The sequence below is a fragment of the Dermacentor variabilis genome, chromosome 1 (genome assembly GCF_050947875.1).
Source record: "Dermacentor variabilis isolate Ectoservices chromosome 1, ASM5094787v1, whole genome shotgun sequence".
Lineage (NCBI taxonomy): Eukaryota > Metazoa > Arthropoda > Arachnida > Ixodida > Ixodidae > Dermacentor > Dermacentor variabilis.
This window is the reverse complement of record NC_134568.1, coordinates 62,437,870-62,457,068: the sequence shown is the minus strand read 5'-3', so window position 1 is coordinate 62,457,068 and position 19,199 is coordinate 62,437,870. Positions and strand designations below refer to the sequence as shown.

At 40.1% G+C, this 19,199-nt stretch overlaps 1 protein-coding gene across 2 annotated transcripts in view; it reads right to left on the bottom strand.

Annotated features, from left to right (window-relative positions):
- Cad74A (cadherin 74A) overlaps positions 1 to 18,425 on the bottom strand; it is a 109,010-nt gene extending 90,585 nt beyond the window's left edge. The window contains exons 1-17 of one of the 2 annotated variants that reach the window (XM_075688062.1): positions 17,831 to 18,425; positions 17,185 to 17,308; positions 17,000 to 17,098; positions 16,716 to 16,915; positions 16,521 to 16,610; positions 16,320 to 16,418; positions 15,650 to 15,784; positions 15,457 to 15,585; positions 14,692 to 14,770; positions 10,925 to 11,070; positions 10,498 to 10,686; positions 9,306 to 9,473; positions 8,455 to 8,610; positions 8,280 to 8,347; positions 4,024 to 4,273; positions 2,651 to 2,893; positions 2,480 to 2,552 (exon numbers count right to left, since the gene is read on the bottom strand). In XM_075688062.1, the coding sequence (XP_075544177.1) occupies positions 2,480 to 2,552; positions 2,651 to 2,893; positions 4,024 to 4,273; positions 8,280 to 8,347; positions 8,455 to 8,610; positions 9,306 to 9,473; positions 10,498 to 10,686; positions 10,925 to 11,070; positions 14,692 to 14,770; positions 15,457 to 15,585; positions 15,650 to 15,784; positions 16,320 to 16,418; positions 16,521 to 16,610; positions 16,716 to 16,915; positions 17,000 to 17,098; positions 17,185 to 17,251 (2,191 nt within the window). In that variant the 5' untranslated portion in view covers positions 17,252 to 17,308; positions 17,831 to 18,425. The remainder of the gene's footprint in view (positions 1 to 2,479; positions 2,553 to 2,650; positions 2,894 to 4,023; positions 4,274 to 8,279; positions 8,348 to 8,454; positions 8,611 to 9,305; positions 9,474 to 10,497; positions 10,687 to 10,924; positions 11,071 to 14,691; positions 14,771 to 15,456; positions 15,586 to 15,649; positions 15,785 to 16,319; positions 16,419 to 16,520; positions 16,611 to 16,715; positions 16,916 to 16,999; positions 17,099 to 17,184; positions 17,309 to 17,830) is intronic. The other variant, XM_075688068.1, reaches the window with a different exon arrangement.
- Positions 18,426 to 19,199: the final 774 nt, after the last annotated feature.

Sequence of the window (19,199 nt, the reverse complement as noted above, 5' to 3'; positions counted from 1 at the left end):
CACGTCACCCTCCTATTTGTTATTCTGGTTTCAATCCCCCCTCCCTTTTTTTGTTTTGTCTGTTTTTTGTTAGATATCTTTTTTGAAACACCCTAACCAACACATTCCAAAGTCCCAGATGCCAGTATACCTTTTTCGGCACCTCAGCCACACAGGGTATCACCATTTCTGTATACCGCCATGACAACACCTACATTGAGCTACTGGGGCTAATGTCCCCTGAACGACCATGCCGCTGCCTTCCATTTACCCCATGCATTGCAACCCAGACTCCTTGTCACCATCTTAACGCTTTCAAAATTGCTCGATGCATTGCTGCTACGCTACTCAAGTCACTCTTTCAACTGATGTCTTTTTGGGTCTTTTTTGTTACTTGCAGACTGACTGCCGGACCGGCTCTTCTAAAGCCACAAAAACATGCCGCCAACGACAGCCCTGAACGCTTCCTAACCTCTCGCTTCCCCCGCAACCAAGCCCCTCTTTTTCTCATGTTCTTTCCTTCTTTTTTTTCTTTTTGGTGTCCCTCCCCCCTTTTTTTCTCTCCTGTTCTTTCTTTTCTTTTCTCCCCGCCTTCCCACTCTCCCGCTCTTGTCCCCTCATCTTGGGAACCAGGCTCACAGACGTCAGGCGACAGCGCTCGTTCTCTTTGAAGTCTCTCCCTTTACAACCAGCCGCCACTGACAACAACCGCACGTGACGTCACTGCACTAACCCTTTAAAACTAACATGCCGAGGATGACGAGGCCGCCTTTGAAGAAGATAGGTCCTCCTATCGAAACATTGGCAAGCCTTTCTGAGGCACCTTATCCCTGTTTATAACCTTTATACCACAGTGTGCTATTTAATCTGTCAGCCCCTTTCTTGATTTTGGATCTTTTATAATGTTGTTATACACTGTAATTCACTCCATGAATTTTGGCTTCTTCACACCATGTCTGCAGATTTATGATGCAGTGCTTTTCAGAACAATGTGTGAGCTATGTACACCACAACACACATACACATGTGCACACACATGCATGCACATCTACACACAAACATATTATAGAACAGGACAATGAAAAAAGAACAAAATGAACACACCACTACTGTTCATTTTATCCTTCTTTCATGTGCTCTACAAAATCAGCATGGTCTTGTCAATGCATACGGCAAGTGAAAAAGAAAAAAAAGACATAGAAAGCACTATTTGCACCATTAATTTTCCAACATGTTAAAGAAATTCTTTCTTCATCATTCAGTACACGGGTGTTTTCACATTTTGCCCCTATCGAAACGCAGCCGCCGTGGCCCTGCTCAAGAAAAGAAAGTGCAAGCGACTCTATTGTTTGCAAATTTGTGAACGTGCTTGCACGTGTTAGCAAAACCGAAATATAAGCAAGAGAACAGGATGGCCAGAAGAAATGCTGTTTTCTTTATCCTTCTTTCATTATATCAATTATTCATAGTAAAGGTAAGACAGATTGACAATAATGAGGAAAAGTTCAGTTTCCAGTTTCATTCATTTATCTTCCATCTCACTAAAAATTTGCAATGTGAGCTTCAGTGTACTTAGCACAAAAAAATAAAAAACATATAAGATAGAGCAAACATGGGTACACAGTCAAATTCAAAATAAAAAGCTTCATTTTTACTCTTGCACGTTAATAACTGAACACTTCAAATTCTTTACCTGGAACCCTCGTTTCATGCAGCACAGCGCCACATCACTTTTTATTGTGCCCTATTCAGTTACATATCTGACAAGCATGACATGTAATGTTGCGGCAACATACATCATGTTTCCCAGTGCAGCAAAAAAATTATTCATATATACCTGAAACAGTGTATGCTTGAAACTCTCCATGTTAATGCCACAGCTGCAGAGAAAGTATCTTAGCAGGATCCCTTGCTAACCATAACACTAATATAGTTCAAAAAAAGCTAACTCTTCACACAAAACTCCATATGTGAGTGCATTCTACATAAACAATGCGAGGAATGCCCCCAACATGGGCAGAAGTGGCATAGTGTATGCAGCATTGCTAAATGGATGTGCAGTATGTAAGCTACTCATTTTGTGACACAAGTGATAAATCTTATAATTAATTATTAGTAAATATCATGATCATATGGATCAATATTTAATGAATACAGTAGCATGATCATACTATAAAAATTCTAGTAACTCTATTATGCAACTTTCTGTTCTTACTCAATACAAAATACTTTACAAGTTTATAATTTAAAAAAAAGAAACACCACGAGGTCAGGCAGTAAGAAAACAGGACCAGTGATGAAACAGGATTAGTGCAAAAACAAGAATAGCACTCATCCTGTTTCCTCCAGCCTGTACTTGTGTTTTTCTGTGCTACAAACTTGTGACGAAGTCATACGAACAAAACCGAATGTCAGCCCTTGTCAAATGCAGACGATCACTGATTACAAACACTGCTAGCATGCATAGGAAAAAAAAAATAACAAGAAGCAATATTCTTACCTGGTTTAGCATTTTCATTGACACTAGCTTTGTAAGGAGCATTCAAAAAATAAGGGGCACCTTCATTTTTCCTCTGAAAATTTAACACAGGGAAAAGTGAGCACGCCAGCATATAGAATACCTGCAATTTAAGAACAAACCATATTTCACCTCATTAACAAAAGTTCTCACCTTCAGCCGAATAATGAGTGGAATTTCTGATGCAAGTCGGGGTTCACCAAAGTCGGTGGCTTGAATGATAATTTCAAATCGTGTGGCACCATATGGAGCTGCAGTGATGTTCAGGCTTCCCAAGAGTGAGAGCTCACCAGTCTCAGCATGAATAGAAATCACTTCTGGGTGAGTGAGGTTAGTGGCTTTGATCATGTACTGAACACGACCATTGCCTTGATTAGGTCCATCAGCATCTGTGGCCTGCAGATAAAAAGGCAATGTTTATGTGAACTGATTCACCAAAGCCATTCAATAACATACTGCAAGAACACCATAATCACAGCTGAGGCAAGCAAAGGAACAACACCAGTAAGCGATAAGCAGGCAAATCCCGAGGATTCTTGCAATGTAAAAAATTCATTTCCCCTGCACAACAAAATTTCTTGCTTCACTTCTACGTACAGCAAATGCATGGCAAAATCTGGTGACACTGAAACAGACAGTGAAGCTATGCAAGTCATGTGGACATTGTCTACATTTAGAAAAACATAGTTCTGTTCTTTCTTTTCAAATCTGTGAGAGCAACTTTCAAAACAGCTCTCTACATTTCCTGTGTTTTACCTTCCTCTTCGTGGCTGGTTTATTATTATATACTGCGCGACAAAACGCAATTAGCATTATTATTTTTTTAAGCTATAGCCTTGATTCCACAACTAAGCAGCATAAAATTGCTATATTTGTCTCACCACATGGCTGAATATATAGCTATGCAGCATGCTACCCAGCATGCTACTACTGATAAATCTCACTCAGGTGGCACAAGATATAGCCTATTACACCACACCGCAACAAGGAGGAAAAGGCAAGACAACAGAACTTGTAGTTGTGGGTGCAGTTACTAATGCTCATTCTAATTGTTGCGTCATTGTTCCTATGTGTTGTACATTTAGTAATACAATATTGTTCAGAGTCACGTTGTTGTGCACCATATCCACCACAAGTATTTCCTAGCAATTCAGTGAGGCAAAAGTTCATCACATAAATTCCATGTATCCACTCCAGACTGCAGCAGTCAGCAAAACAGAAAGCTCTACTGATTTTGACAAGGTTTCCAAGCCCTGGAACGATCATATACTCCTTTATGACCGTCCATAGTCTACAATCAAAAAGCATGAAAATGACTAGTACATAAAGACCAGGTTAGATCTTTTATGACATCGAAGTACAGCTAATGTGCTTTGCAATAGTGAACTCCTCTAAGAGATAACTGCTGAGTTAGTTCGTCTTGCATAATTCTTCCAGTGAATTAGCACTGAAGATGGACAAACACATTATAATTACGATGAACATATGTTTAAAGACTTCAACAATTCTCCATCATTTTCACATACCTTAACAAAGACAGGCGAGGCAAACTCAGTAGCATCCTCTACCAAATCTACAAGATAGCTGTCCTTGGTGAACTTGGGTGCATTGTCATTTACGTCCACAACTTGTATAAAGAGGTTCACAGAGGACACCTTGCCACCTCCATCTTGTGCCTCATATGTGAAGGAGTAGTTTGGAACACTTTCATAATCAAGGCAGCCATTTTTGCAGAAGGCAATCTTGATACGCCCGCTATCTTTTTCTACCATGAACCTGTGTAAGAAAAACAAATGCGTCTTACAAAAATGAAACATCATTACAGAAAAAAAAAAGAAAACATAATACATTGAACACAAAATGCACATCGTATTTTTAAAACAAAATTTTGAGGTCTGCAACCAGTACTTCCAACAGGCTTAATGATGGTCTGCACTCCAATGCATAAATATGCTGAAGCACACTAAAGGCACCTAGGCAAAGATTACATTCAAAGCTACTACAACTTATACTTACATCATACTGGGTTTGTCCAAAAATTAATGTCAACTGATTGTATTCTGAAGCGACTAAACATCGCAGCGCGCTAGGACCGGTTAGGATTGGTGGAGGGAGAAGTTAGCTCAGTTGGGATTGGTGGAGGGGAAGGTCAACTTATGCATGCGCAGTCACTCAGTCATCTGCGACCATCTGGAGAGCAAGGTCAGGCTTTTCTGTGAAACTTGTTTTGATTTTCCGTGCAAGCCATAATGCAGCATTCGTTGGAACAAAGGCTTGTCATCAAGGGGTGCGTGAAACTCGGCAAGTCTACAGTGGAAACTTTCCTATGATAAAGATCTCCTTTGGTGATGATTGTTTCTTGGAATGTCAAGTCTACCAGTGGCACAAGACCTTTTTAGAAGATCGTGAAGAGGTCCACGATGAAGCCTGCACTGGATGGCCATCAACGACCATTACCGGCGAAAATGTGATGAGTGTGAAAGATCTTTTAAACTTGGACTGTTGTTTGAGTGTCCAGTTAGTGGCACAGACATTAAACATTCTAAAAATTCCATTCACAAGATTTTGACAAATAATTTGCATATGCAAAAAAGTGTGTGTGAAGATTGTGCCCAAAGTATTAATGGATGACCAAAAATTGCACCAAGTTGAAATATGCCAGGAATGCTGGGACTTGTATGAAAGTGATCCTCACTTTTTTGACAGTGTCATCCCAGATGACAAGTCTTGGTTGTCTGAATACGACCCCGAACCAAAAAGGCAAAGTGCCGAGTGGCACATCTCGACATTCCCTCGCCACAAGAAGGCCAGAAAGAGCAAGTCAAAGGTCAAGATGATTTTCATTGTGTTCTTTGACATCAGGGGGCTATGTCCGCCATTAGTTTGTGGCACATGGTACAATGTGAAAGTGCTCAAGAGACTCAAACAAAGGGTCATAGCATCCGGCCTGACATCATAGACGACTGGAAACTTCCCTATGACAACGCGCCAGCCCACACTGCCTTCCTTGTGACCCGCTTCCTGTTCGATTCAAAGGTGCCAACGTTTTCCCAGTCACCCTACAGTCCTGATGTGGCTCCCCCAGACTTCTTTTTGTTTCTGCACTTGAAAACGCCCCTGAAAGAACATCATTTCGGGACAGTTGACAGAGTCAAAGAGGTTTGCTCCAAGACTCTAAAGGGCATTCTGGAGGAGGCCTACTGTGACGTCTCCAATGCCTGAATATCTCGCTGAAAGCGATGTATCGATTGAAGGGGAGCCTATTTTGAAACCTTTTAATGTGTTGTACTGATCTGATCAATAAATTTTTTTTAATTGACTCCGTGAGATTACTTTTCGATGGTACCACGTATTACTTTAACACACACGTGTAATTACACCTGAGGAGGGCATCATCCATTGCATTACTACAAAGCAATACACCAAACATGTAAATGCATAGTAAAGCTAAGTACCTTTAGAGTTGAAAAAATAGGCTCAAATTATGTGCCAACTAAGCTTGCACACACAAAAACACTATATTTTCTCACTTCCTTTAGGAGTGAAGAAAACAAGGCCTGAAGTAAACCTAGAGTTAGGACCCGAGTTTAAACAAGAGCCCTCCAAAGTTTGGAGTGAGGAAAATATTTGCAAATAAGTAAATGCATAAAGGATCATTTTCACCTTTATCTGTTTTCTTAGCTGACCTACCAGCTCATAAAAAAACTTGGGTAGGCTGCATCAGGGACGTAGCCACAGTGGGGTACACGAAACATATTGTGCTTGTTGCAGACAGTGTATGGGCACTAAGGTATAGAAATGGTGTAACCAAATACACAAGTTGCATTTATTCACGCATTAGAAGGAGTACATGCCTAACCCATGTTATGGCTAGTTGAGGTCTCATGATCTAATTTTGCAATCATGCCCGCTCCCTATTCATAGGGGTCTCACTTGTTTTGCAGAGGGTGTCTAAGCACTAGGGTAAAGAAATTATCCCCTTACTGGTGGAGCTTGAGACTGCCCTGTACTGCTTGAGCCCAGCACACTTGTAGATGGTTGGGACTCCTTCGCTTGTCTCAATCAATCTATTGCGCTTGCACTCCCTGTAGAGGCGGAAATGCTCCGTCATGCTGAAAAGTGCTGCGTATCCCTCTGTCTTGCTGCCCAAATATCTTAACGCCACTTAAGGACCCTATATGTCAATCTCGGGGGCACCATAGCCGAGCAAGCGTGAACTTTCTGGAAAGGTTGCATACTTAGTAGGCCTTGTAGCTCCTGATAAGCACAGGTTTGAGTTTCATGGATTATACCTATTACTGAGTGAGCTCTCTCAAATGCGACCACTCCCGCTCAGATCAACAAAAGTATACAACCAAGCTACGCCTCTCTGAACGCAGATCGAGAGGGCAAATTTAGCTCCAATTGCATCATGCGTGGCATGACAATGGAACCATAGGTGCAGGTGATCCATGCATGATCAAGTAATGGCTTTTTTCCTCTACACAATGACAACAAAGTTAAATGCATGGGTAGTATGGTTGCAAAGGTATAAGCGATAAAGCTAGAACAGGTCTTCATTACATTGATTTCAGGAAGTGCCCCCTTTTAGATTTTATAAAGACGTTCAGCATCAAAGGAAAATGGTCTCACTCTCAAGACCTTTTCATAAAGACAGCACATATCATCCACATGAGAAGCACACTACCTAGCTGAAAATATAGTTCCCCCAAAAAGGCTGTTTTTCAATCATGCTCCACGCCATCAAAGCTAATAATAAAGCACTACTGTGCAAACACATCGCTTTAATACAAAAAAGCTAGAACTAATCATCAGGAAGTGAAAGCATATCTTTACGGTAATATCAGACTCATGCATTGGACTTGTGATAATTTGATGGCAGTTAATTCAATTGGTTGCTCAATTTAATTGTACCAAAAAGTACCAGCTAGCAGCAACACATTTTTAAAGGCCAAGCCTTCTCCTATCCAATCCCCAAAACAATGGCACGTTTTAGACAATTCAGCCTTGCCTAATGTGTGCACAGGTCTACATGCACTGCCCTTGGCAATGTAAATATCCCACCAGAGTGACTACCAGGGTATTGAATGCAATGTTTTCGGGCAAAAAGACAAATATAATAGAAAGGATTAAGAGCGCAGCTGAGGAAACCCCATCTTGCACTTAACATGAATAACTGGACTTGGAGAAGGAAAAAAGGAACATTCTCGCCAATTATCCAAACAGGACAGCGAAAGTCGGCACACAGCAGTCACTGCATCTGCTTTGTCTATTTTTACAGTGGAAGGCTAGAACAGCAAAAACGACACAAGGGTCTGTAAGAAGCTTATTTACAAGATGGCTTCAGAGGCACCAGTGTCATTTCAGAGATGGTACCTCCTGCCAAGAACACTGACCTTCAACCAAATCACAGTAGCATCTCATTAGGTCTCATTAATGTCAACAGGGACGTGAAAGCGCACAATTCTGTGAGATACTTAATGATTGGGCGCAGTACTCACTACTGTAGAGATGTACCTGCATGACGCCCATGCTGAAGATACATTTAATTACATGAATGCACTCTGTGCTATGCTAGCTCAAGCATGTGCTTAGGCACAAACAACAGCACATGATCGTAGGCTAGACTACTTGGCAAATAAAACGGCTGAAACTCTACTCAGCATTATGCTCTTTAATTATATCCAATAGATAATTCAATGAATTCATGCAGTACAGTCAATGTTGAATCAACAGCAGTCAACTGTATCTGAGAAAGGTAGAAAGAAATGAGGATGCCTACTTTTCTGATCCGTAGCCTTTCATTGAGTATAAAAGTTTCCCAAATGGTCCACTGTCAGCATCATACGCCTGAAACAAGACACAAAAAATCACAGTCAGCTATTAATTTTTACACTGCCCTGCTAAGTCAAACAGCTGACTTTGTGAAAGCTGGATGCTACATTTTTTTTTCCTACCTCAAGAGAGAAAATGGTCATGCCATTTCTTGCACTCTCAGGTACCTGTATCAGGTATTGCTCATTCTCAAACATGGGCCCATTATCATTGGCATCAGATAGAGCTACGGTAACAGTGGCACTTGCAACTTCAAATCCATGCTGTGATGCAACAACCTGCAATGCACATCAAAGCAGAAGCACGGCACCTCCATAAGTATGTTTAGACTGATCATGTAATACAGCTTGGTATCCAAAATCAACATAAGGAAAAATACACTCTTGTAGACACTTTCAGACCTAAGACTGTAGCATCATTGCATCTTGCTGCTGTCTTATGACTATAATAAAACTCCTTAAACATGCAGCATATTCATCATGAACTGAATATGCTGAGTACATATTGAGAAAATGAGAATTCATGCATCAGTAAAAGTAAAGCACAGAGCAGAGGCACAGTGAATTAATGCTACATAATATCCCTGATGTGTCCCAGCTGCAAGTTTGCTGCGAGGCAGAAGCAGCACACCAGTAAGTACTTCATTTTTAATATTTAGACCTTATGCTTAGCTAGCAAACAAATATAGAAACACAAATACGCACTTCCAAAAGTGCTATTTTCCTCTCACAGCCTGTGATGAACGCCTCATCATGAAAGCCTGATGAAATTAACCAAGATTCCGGGTCATAACATGAGAATGAACACCAGTTACTTAATCAATTTTCATATTGAAGGTATGAGAAATATGAAAACTACATGAGGATATATTTATTTTCACATTTCACATCTTGCAAATCCTGTAGGTCAAACAAAGTATACCACTTGTTTGTCATATGCACTGTGACAGCAGGATTTTCTAGCATTTACTAACCTCAAACACAAACATGCGGGCATTTTCATCTTCATAATCAAGCCGGCTAGCATTAGCAACTTTGATGAGCACAGGAGTGCGACCGACTGCTGATGGTGGGTACACAGAGAAGACTCCATCAGAGTTGTTGACATTTCGCAGGGTCAGGCCAAATCTTGCATTTTCACCCTGTGCGACAAAAAGCCTTCAAATTTCACACTGCCAGTAGAAAAAAAGAACAATAAAGAATATGGCCATTGCATATTCATCAGCACCTTAGTATAAAATGGTAAACCAAAAATAATTTACGTATTTTATTATCCTACAGTAGTACTATTTACAGTCCGATGACCAAGCTAGTGTGCATTTAATTCACATTAAATCATTCAAGATCATTAGCAAGACTCTGTGCACCTTAAATAATTTACTATAATAGCTCATCTAATAACAAATTTTGTTTTATATTATATATTATTGACACAAACTGAGTTAACCCTATTGTTTCCTACCCAAGTACACAGAAAATATGCATTCGTTTGTAAATATTTGTTTGTTTTGTCATTCCATCACCCAGCAGACCTGCATAAATCTGATGCAACTACTGCAAGCCACACTGATTGTTGTAAAATAACAATGTAGTAATTTAAGTTAGAATGTTGGAAAAAATTGATACATAATAATACAGAAAATTTAAAATGAGCAAGGTCTGCTGGTAGGAGTTAACATGCAGTGGTCTCTACGATGGAGCTATAGAGAGGTACATGCGCATATACCTTAATACAGAAATTGTATTGTATTGTGTAAAAATAATTAGCCTAGTGTCTTAGATCTGTATCTCAAATACTTTTCAATTTTGTGAGTTGCACCTGTATCATGATAAAATTTCAAAGCATGTTTGCTTAGCTCTGCGTATCATTATTTATTGAAATTTGTCCAAAGAAAGCCTGCAAACACTGTAACCATTCCACCCAGATAAAGCACACATAGTTGTATGCAACCATCCGCCTTTTCATGCATTCCCTCAACATAAAGTGCAAATGAGTGGGGGCAGCGACTGCATTTTTGACCATGTGCTAAGGAACATGTACCAGCTGTTCTGCACTGCATGTAAGTTGTTCCATTCCTCACGACATTTACAGTTGCCTAAATTAAAGGGCAGAGTTTGGAAGACCATTTTAACAAACATGCATCTACTGACAGAATATCAACTTACAACGTCATTATCATTGACAACCATGTCAAGGCCTGGGATGGCAGAGCTTTCTGGTGTGTCCTCAGATATGATGACGCTGAAGTTGTGGCTGTTGAACTCAGGCAAATGATCATCAGTATCTGTGATGACAATATTGACATCCGACATGGCCATTTCACCCTTTGGAACGCCATCAACCATTTCAACTGCCTGCAAAGCAAACATTTTTTTCAGGAAACTAACTTTGCTAGCCCTTTTTTTGCAATTGAATTTATTGAAGTCTTCATCCCTTCACTTGTCCACAATATTCCTTCAAAGTTGAATAACAAAATTAGAAACCACAGTAATGAAATTTACTGAAGAGTTATGTATTACCAAATGTACCACTCAGTGGCAGCATTTGTTTATAAAGTGTATTTAGCCAACCAAAGCAGTAATTCAGTGATACCTGCAACTGAAAGCTGTAGAGTCCACCACTTTTTTCAATGTCGGCATCTTCCCGGTCGATGGTCACATCAGAAGTTTCCACCACAACGTGGTGAATGCCATTGTCATCAACGTCCACTTTCCCTAACCTGAAGTATCCCTTGGTATCTAAAATGTATCAAGACAGGCAACACATAAAACATATGTCCAGTAAAGTGTGCACTGCATGTATAAGACAAAGATTCTTAAAAGGAAGCTTTAGCTCAGGCCCAACTTCGATGCGACCTATTCAAATACATGTAAAACGCAAAAATGCTTTTCTGAGATAACCCTTGAAAGATTTTAATGAAGTTTGTTGTATTTGAGAGAGAAAGTTAAATTCTAGTGACTGTTGGAAGCGGAATTTCGATTTGGGGCCTGAATTTTGTTAAAAGAATTTTAAAGATTGTGCAAGTTCGAAAGAAATAGACGTACGAAGTTTATAAATTACCAGCTCTGCACCAAGAACAGATATTGCGCTTCTGTAAACGGCATCGATTAGATCCTTAAAATCGGACAAATGCGATGTGTCAATTTCCATCTTATGTGAATTTTTTACGTTGTGTACAAGGGTTTCTGCAAAAGCTGCATTTCAATATTACCGAATTTTTTCAGATTCATGTATAACATATCAATTTTGTCCACTTTAGATGTACTATCAGATGCAATTCACAGAATTGTGCTATCATTTTTCCTTGCTGGGTTACATAGTTGTAAACTTGATAGTTTTGTTTACTAAAAATTTTCAATTTTTGCCCATTCTTAATAAAAAATTGATGGCCTAACTTAAAAATTTGGAACCAACAGTCGCTAGATTTTAAGTTTTTCTTTTAAATGCAACAAACCTCGTCAAATTTGGTGCAGTGGTTGTCAAGAAAAACGCATTCTCCTTTCGCACGTATTTAGATAGGCGCACCTGACATAAAGCATCCTCTTAAGGGCTGATTGAAACAGTCTGCAGCTATCCTTCTTCAAAAGATGCCATTTTAAAAGTAATGCCATGGAAATACATAGAAAAAAACTCCATGATTCTTTAATTAAGTATCAAGAGCAGCAAAGGAAGTCATTCAACTTTGAAGCAAAGTACAGAAAATCAATTGCTTTGGACAACAATGCAACAAAAAAAATTAAATTATGGGGTTTTACGTGCCAAAACCACTTTCTGATTATTAGGCATGCCGTAGTGGAGGACTCCGGAAATTTCGAACACCTGGGGTTCTTTAAGATGCACTTAAATCTAAGTACACGGGTGTTTTCGCATTTCGCCCCCATCGAAATGCGGCCGCCGTGGCCGGGATTCCATCCCGCGACCTCGTGCTCAGCAGCCCAACACCATAGCCACTGAGCAACCACAGCGGGTGGACAACAATGCAACACCAATGCAGCTAAGGATGAGCAAGGACATACATAACCAGTGCTTGCTTTGTGTGTTCTTGCTCACCGTTATGTCAGACAGCAATCAATATAAACAACTTTGGGTTTCAGTGCAATAATGTAAAATATTAGACAAATAACTTCCAATCAACGTAAGTATGAAAATAGACACTACAAAATTTAGATAGAAAAAGCTTTCTTGTCATTGTCCGATTCTGAATGCTGATGCCCATTACCAGAGTTCTTCAATGTATCTGATAAATGATAAAATACTGAGAAACTCGCCAACTATCACTGCAGTACTGAGTCTGAAGCATATGATCATAATTTGCCTAAAACATGTTAGAGTAAACAACATCGAAACTATGTGCTGCAACATTTTGCACTGGGCATATATGCATAAATGTTCATGGTGCTACAAATTTCTACAAGCATTGGCGATGTCATCGCTACGACAAGAAGGTGAATGTGAGTGCTATGTAACCATAAAAATATCTATGTACCATTAGTAAGTGACTTTAGTGTAATAGCCTGCTACTGTAAATGTCATTTGGAAATTTTCACTGAAACTTTGGCAAAAAAAGAAGAGTCCCGTGCACTTGTGTATCATACCATTGAAGTGAAACCTAAAGCATTTTTTAGGCTTCACCTAAAAGGCAGTCATACCAACAATGCTCCAATGAAGAATAAAAATAAGTTACCTTGCATGAATCTTCATTAACCTTAATGTGCCTCATGCCTCAGCTTAGTGAACTCAGCAGTTTATCTAGACTCAATCTCTATATTTGCAAGTAAATTATGGCAATTACCATATAAAAAAAGCCACAATAAGTAGAATTATGGATCTGGAACATATGGTGGCAGCTTAGAAGTACAGATAAAAGAAATATATATATATAAACAGCAATATGTAACCACAAATGCACAATTACAAATTCAATTGACAAATATACACATATATGAACTGCCCCTCTCCAGATTAAAAAAAATACCCATGCTCAACGGCACAATCCTACACACACAAAAAAGAAAAATTGAGTGTCAATGACAATGTCCAACGTGTTTTGTGAAACTTCACCTCGAGCACCTAGACAGACACGCAACATGAATAATTACAGTACATACCCATTCACACAGCACTGCTAAGATTGTATCCTGCCAAGCAACATATAGCAGTGAAATTTACATGCCCTTCATAAACATGCAGCATGATTCCAATGCAGACTACTCAACACAGAATCTTTACCCGATAATATTTACAGTTACAGTTATGGTTTACAGTTATGGTTTGTCAAGCTAGAATGTACAAGAGCGTGAGGGACAGGTCCCAATGTGCTTAGGGACCTGTCCCTCACGCTCTTGTGAACCACGTTTTTCAGATGTGCGGATTCTTGCCCGAAGTACTGATACTAGAGCAAGGGAACTGGTTGAAGCCTATCACATAGGCAAGAAAGGCAGCTTGTGCATTAGCGAAACTTTGTTATCATTATAAATGGCCGAGAAGAGGTTTCTTGAGCGCTGTGTGTCATAACTGTTTGATTAGATGCGTGAATGAAACTTTGCTCTGTGCGCATGTGTTGACCGACGGTATATATGTGCCTGCGTTCTGTGAATAAAACAGTTGCGAGTGGCGCCCTGTCTCGTTCTCTTCTCTTGTATGTGTCTGTTCATTTGGTGCCTTTATATTTTATAATGAACAGCTACCAACTAGCCCAACAGGAAGTGCTTTTAAGTTATGTCCAATGTAGATGAGATGATATTTTTGCTTCAATTTCATGTTTAATCATGCAGAGTCAATGACATAAAAAATTTCAAAACTATTTGAAGAATATTTGGATTTTCAAATAGTGACTATTCAATTTGAGGACCTAATCGAATAGTGACTATTCAATTCAAAGACCTAGTTATATTGGACAATATTTGATTTGCCATAAGAAAGTTTTAGAATATTCATACACCCGTACTAAAGTTTATTGGATGCTTGAACATCCATCACATTTAGCTTCATTAAACAAATACAACTAGAGAGCTTTAGCGTATAGTTTAACCACTTCCCATTACAAGTACCACCCAAACCCCATGTGTGCTTCAGACATGACAGCTAATCCATGCTGCACCAGGCAGCTGCACGCACAGCGTGAACTACATAGCTTGCATTATGGTTGGAGGTGGCCGCAGCCATAACTGCAGGTGACAACCCTACGCTAAACTTTATAATTTCCCCAAGTTTGACACTAAGTTCACAAGGATCACTTTTTTAGTGCAATGCAAAGTTATTTTCAACTTAAACAATCAAATTAGAGAAACACTGACATTTGTACAACTTAGCTAAACATTTTCCAACTACCAAAGAGGAAGAACTAGAGCTGAACATACCATTAACCAACTTGAAAGACAAAAGCCTTCTAAATCCAGCATCTGCATCATGGGCCGAGGCCAAGAGAACTGAGGTGCCCTGCCATGAGAAACCACATGATGTAATTATTTCCCCCATCTTTCCCACTCTTATTTACAATAGTTACAAAAGCTGCCATGAATGCTCTTCATTAACATTCAGTTTTTTAACTGAACCAGCTATAATTTCACATGTTTTATTTAACTCGCATTTTGATTCCCTGAGCTAAACAAAAACACCTGCAAAAGGTCTCTAGCATAGAAATATTGCGAAAAGAACCTCTTGCATTATCAAGTTCAGCTAAGGTTGTAAATTCATTACTGCAAGCATCGTCACACATTTATGAACCTACTTTTGTGGCTTTGGAGAACATTACAAGATCGATGTAAAAGAAAATTTATTTTTCAAGCCCATGCAAGGTCTTCGCTGGGACATTTACCAAATGGTGTGTAAGCATTTCAACAGAAAGGGATAGAGCTACATATTACGAGGCATGCTTTTTTGCTCACATTGCACAACATGTAAAAGCCCACATGTAATCATAGCTTGTAATTATTTAATTATAAGTCATAGTAGTATAAAATACTAAAATATTTGTTTCCCAGGTAGTAGTCAATAATGTAAAATTAATGCTAGAATGGCCAACAAAACACTAACAGTTAGTTTCCCCCACAATTAGATGATGGCAATCACAGTTATTTTCATACAATACAGCTTTTTTACAAGGATAAGAAAATTTATTTTACCTCAAGGCTATTTTCAGCTACAGTTACAGAGTATGAATCTGCCACAAACAGTGGTGGCTGGTCCTGGACATCATTCACTTTGATAATAACATCAGCTGTTGAATTCATACGATTTTCCATTGCAAGGTCCTGAAAATAACAAAGTACGATTCTCCTGCACTGCACGACTATCATCATCACTGAAAGTACTGACATTTGCAAGTAGACTCATAACATAGGTTGTCTGCTCTTCATAATCAAGGGATTTCTTCAAAATGATTTCTTGAAGGAATCGTCCCATGCCAAGGCGAACTTGGTGCAAACCAAATAGATTACATGTCACTGGTGTCTGGAAATAGAGAAAATATGTGCAAATGTTAGAAGGAAAGCTATTAAACTATTGGGTCATGACAAAAAATAGCAGTCAATTCAATATGGTATCAATGAAGATTTAAAAAAAACTGCTTTTGATAACATGATGCCAATCTGAAACCTGACGTATGGCAGCATGGGTGATAAATTGAAGATACAAGGGTTACAATAATTTAATACTAGAAAATGAAAAGGAGCCATTTGCTTTTGTAATGAAACATCCATTTATGCAGGTGGATGTATCTTGGCATATTGGTACTTGGTGTACTGCACTTGGTACATTTACAAGTACACGGCATATGTGTGAGCTCATGTTACAGTAATGTTGGGAAAAGTTAACCCCCACTTGAGCTTTCAGTAAAAAAAAAAAACTCATATGATTCCTGCCTTATAAAACAATGCTATCTCAAATATGTCTCTTACGTGTTTAAGGAAAGCAGGTGCTTTCTACATTTGATACCAAAGATGTGACAAGGGTTAATCTTGGGAAAATGTTCAAGTGTCATGCTTACCAGGTGTCCCTGGCATGAAACCTCAACATCAGCATTGATTCCCAAGTCAGCATCCGTTACAATAACATTTCGGTAAATTGTTGTTCCAACTTGAGTATCCTGTTTTAAAGAAAGTCATATACTCACATTTAGTATGTCCGTTAAGCAAATGTATCATGCTTTTAAATGTTACAAAAAGTGGCACATGACAAAATTCTTTACCTCATCAACATGAAATGTATAAGGTCCATTTTCAAACACTGGAGGGTTGTCATTGTAGTCAAGAATGTTTATCTCCCTTTGTAGTGAAACCTGCAATGCCCACGATGATAGCACAAACCATAAAAGTACAATCAGTGTCCATCATTAAGAACTCATCGCTAATTCAGATCCCATCTTCATTGCAACTGTGCTTACCGTGTTAGCCTTCTGGCCTTGTATCTTTTCATCAGTGACGCTTACAATGACATCAAAAGTGCTTTCCTCTTCTCTGTCCAGTGGCCTTGTAAGCCGCACAACTCCTGTATCTTTATTTACGCTAAAGGTTCCTCCACTGATATAGTAGGAAACTTTAGTGTGTTCTGGATCTATGGCCCTCAGTGTATAGACAGATGCACCTGAAACAGCCATGCTGCATTATTTTTAGTTCAAAGCAGTTCAATGAAAAGTGATTCGCACATTAACTATTGAAAGTGGCCTACCGACTGGAGTGTCCTCCCGCAACGAAAACTTTTCCATGTTTCCACCGACTAGAAATTCTGGAGGGGCATTTGCCTGAACTTGGCACTTCCCTGAAAATACTTTGACATTCAAAATTATTGTTGCATAACAGTGCATCGTAGTTACTAAAGCTAATGTTTAGCACTTCGAGTCAAAATGTGCTTACCTATAAACAAAATTATGGTCAACCACCTCCATATGAGATGTGGGACAAATGTCGTTTCTTCAGTCATGCTGTCGTTACAAAGCTCTCCTACTGCTACGTCCTTTCATTCGAACCATCACCTCATCTGAAACGACATTTTTGTTAATGCACTGTATTGTTATGACTATGTGACGTGCATATACGCATGCATCAGCAATGTTGTCACTCGGAGAAATGCTGCAGCGAGGCCGCATTCCACATTTCTTGCTGCCCAAAGCGTCGCGGCAAAGAAGCCAAGGTTACATAGGCGCACGTATATTTTTACGTGGTAGCTCTCTCTTTCCTTACGTCGCTCCGCAAAACCGGTCATTTAAATCTCGCAACCCCGAGCGCCAGACTTGTGCTGTTTGTTGTTGCTTGTTTATATCTCTGATTATTTATCCCCCACAAGCAAACTTGTAGAAGCATATACACTTGCACAAGGCATCTTATTATTCTGTGGTCAAGACATGAAATTATATGCCTTGTATTTCGGAAGGTCAATGCGATATCATACGATGAAGCAGTAGTATCTACATCACACGGCGCAAGAGCAACAATCGCGGCATATTTGAAAGTGACGTGGTGAGAAAAACATGCAGACTCGTTTTTCACGACCAAAACTTACATCAATCGGCACTTCTTTATGCCATCGAGTATTTCACTGAGGGGTGACAACCAGGCAATATCCAGGAGCGGTGCAAAGAATCACACGCATTCACTGACCAGCACAAGCACCGATGAGCAGGACCAGCATTACGCACTGATCTTCCGGCCAGGCTCAAGACGCTGCCATTCTTGAAAACATGACCTTCAATGCAATCAGCCGCGACAGTGTACGGCGAGCAGCCGAGACTCGCACAGCAGCCACGATCGATGAATGCGGCGTGGGAGACACCTTCTTGGCGGCGACGTCCTCAACGCGGGTTGACGCGCCGAACGGCCGAAGTATACTGTTGCTTTTCCGCCCTTCTCACCTGTTGGTCCTCTTCCTTCCACCAAGTGTAAGGTGAACGCGGAAACTGCGTCGCGGCTCGGAACAGCCTATGCGCCGCGCTCTGCAGAAGGGCGGCAGTTCCCAAGGCTTCCACTTGCCGCCAGTCAACGCACTAAACCGGTTTTCCGCCTCCATGACTTGACCCACACTGGGAAGGAACCGGTGAGAGGGTGGGCGGAGAGGGTTCCGGGGGCCCGGTTGAGCCTGGAATTCTTCGCCTTCCCCACTCAGGCGCCGCCGACTTCCTCGCGACGATTACGTCAGCGGCCAACAGCGGACGGCTGCTACAGTAGTGGACGCCGTGCGCGCGCGAACCGTTCGCTTGCTGCTAGTAGTCCAGTTGGTAATGTCTGAAATGCAGCCGGTGTACGGAGGTCGGATGCATCTGTGGCTAGCCACATTGCTTGGTTTCGGTCTCGCAAAAGAACGCGTTTAGAGTTCGAGTCATGTGCAACCGGTTTGTTGCAATACTACGTTGTGCGAGGATGGTGTCTGAAAGAATGAAGACATGAAATATGACCCATCCGTACATATAATTTCGTAATAAAATTATCGGTCTGAAACCTTATGATTTCAATATGCACCCATTCCAACCAGTGCCGCTTTCTGCCCTGCTGAAACTCTAGGACAGTACTTGTAGCATAAGAGCTCAAAGTTAGGGAATGTTCCGGCAACAAACGTATATATATATATATATATATATATATATATATATATATATATATATATATATATATATATATATATATATATATATATATATATATATATATCCAAGTTCGTGGACGAGTAAGATAGCCGTATCGGTATAGTGCAACGCACGCGACAACGCATGCGATATTTCAGCTACAGCTAATTTCCCGAAAGCTTTCCTTGGCTTCATTGTCTGTTGGCTTTATGTTCATGATTAAGAAAATTGAGCGCCTCGGTTCACCTTTCTTCTCTCGTTTACACACACACACACACACACACACACACACACACACACACACACACACAC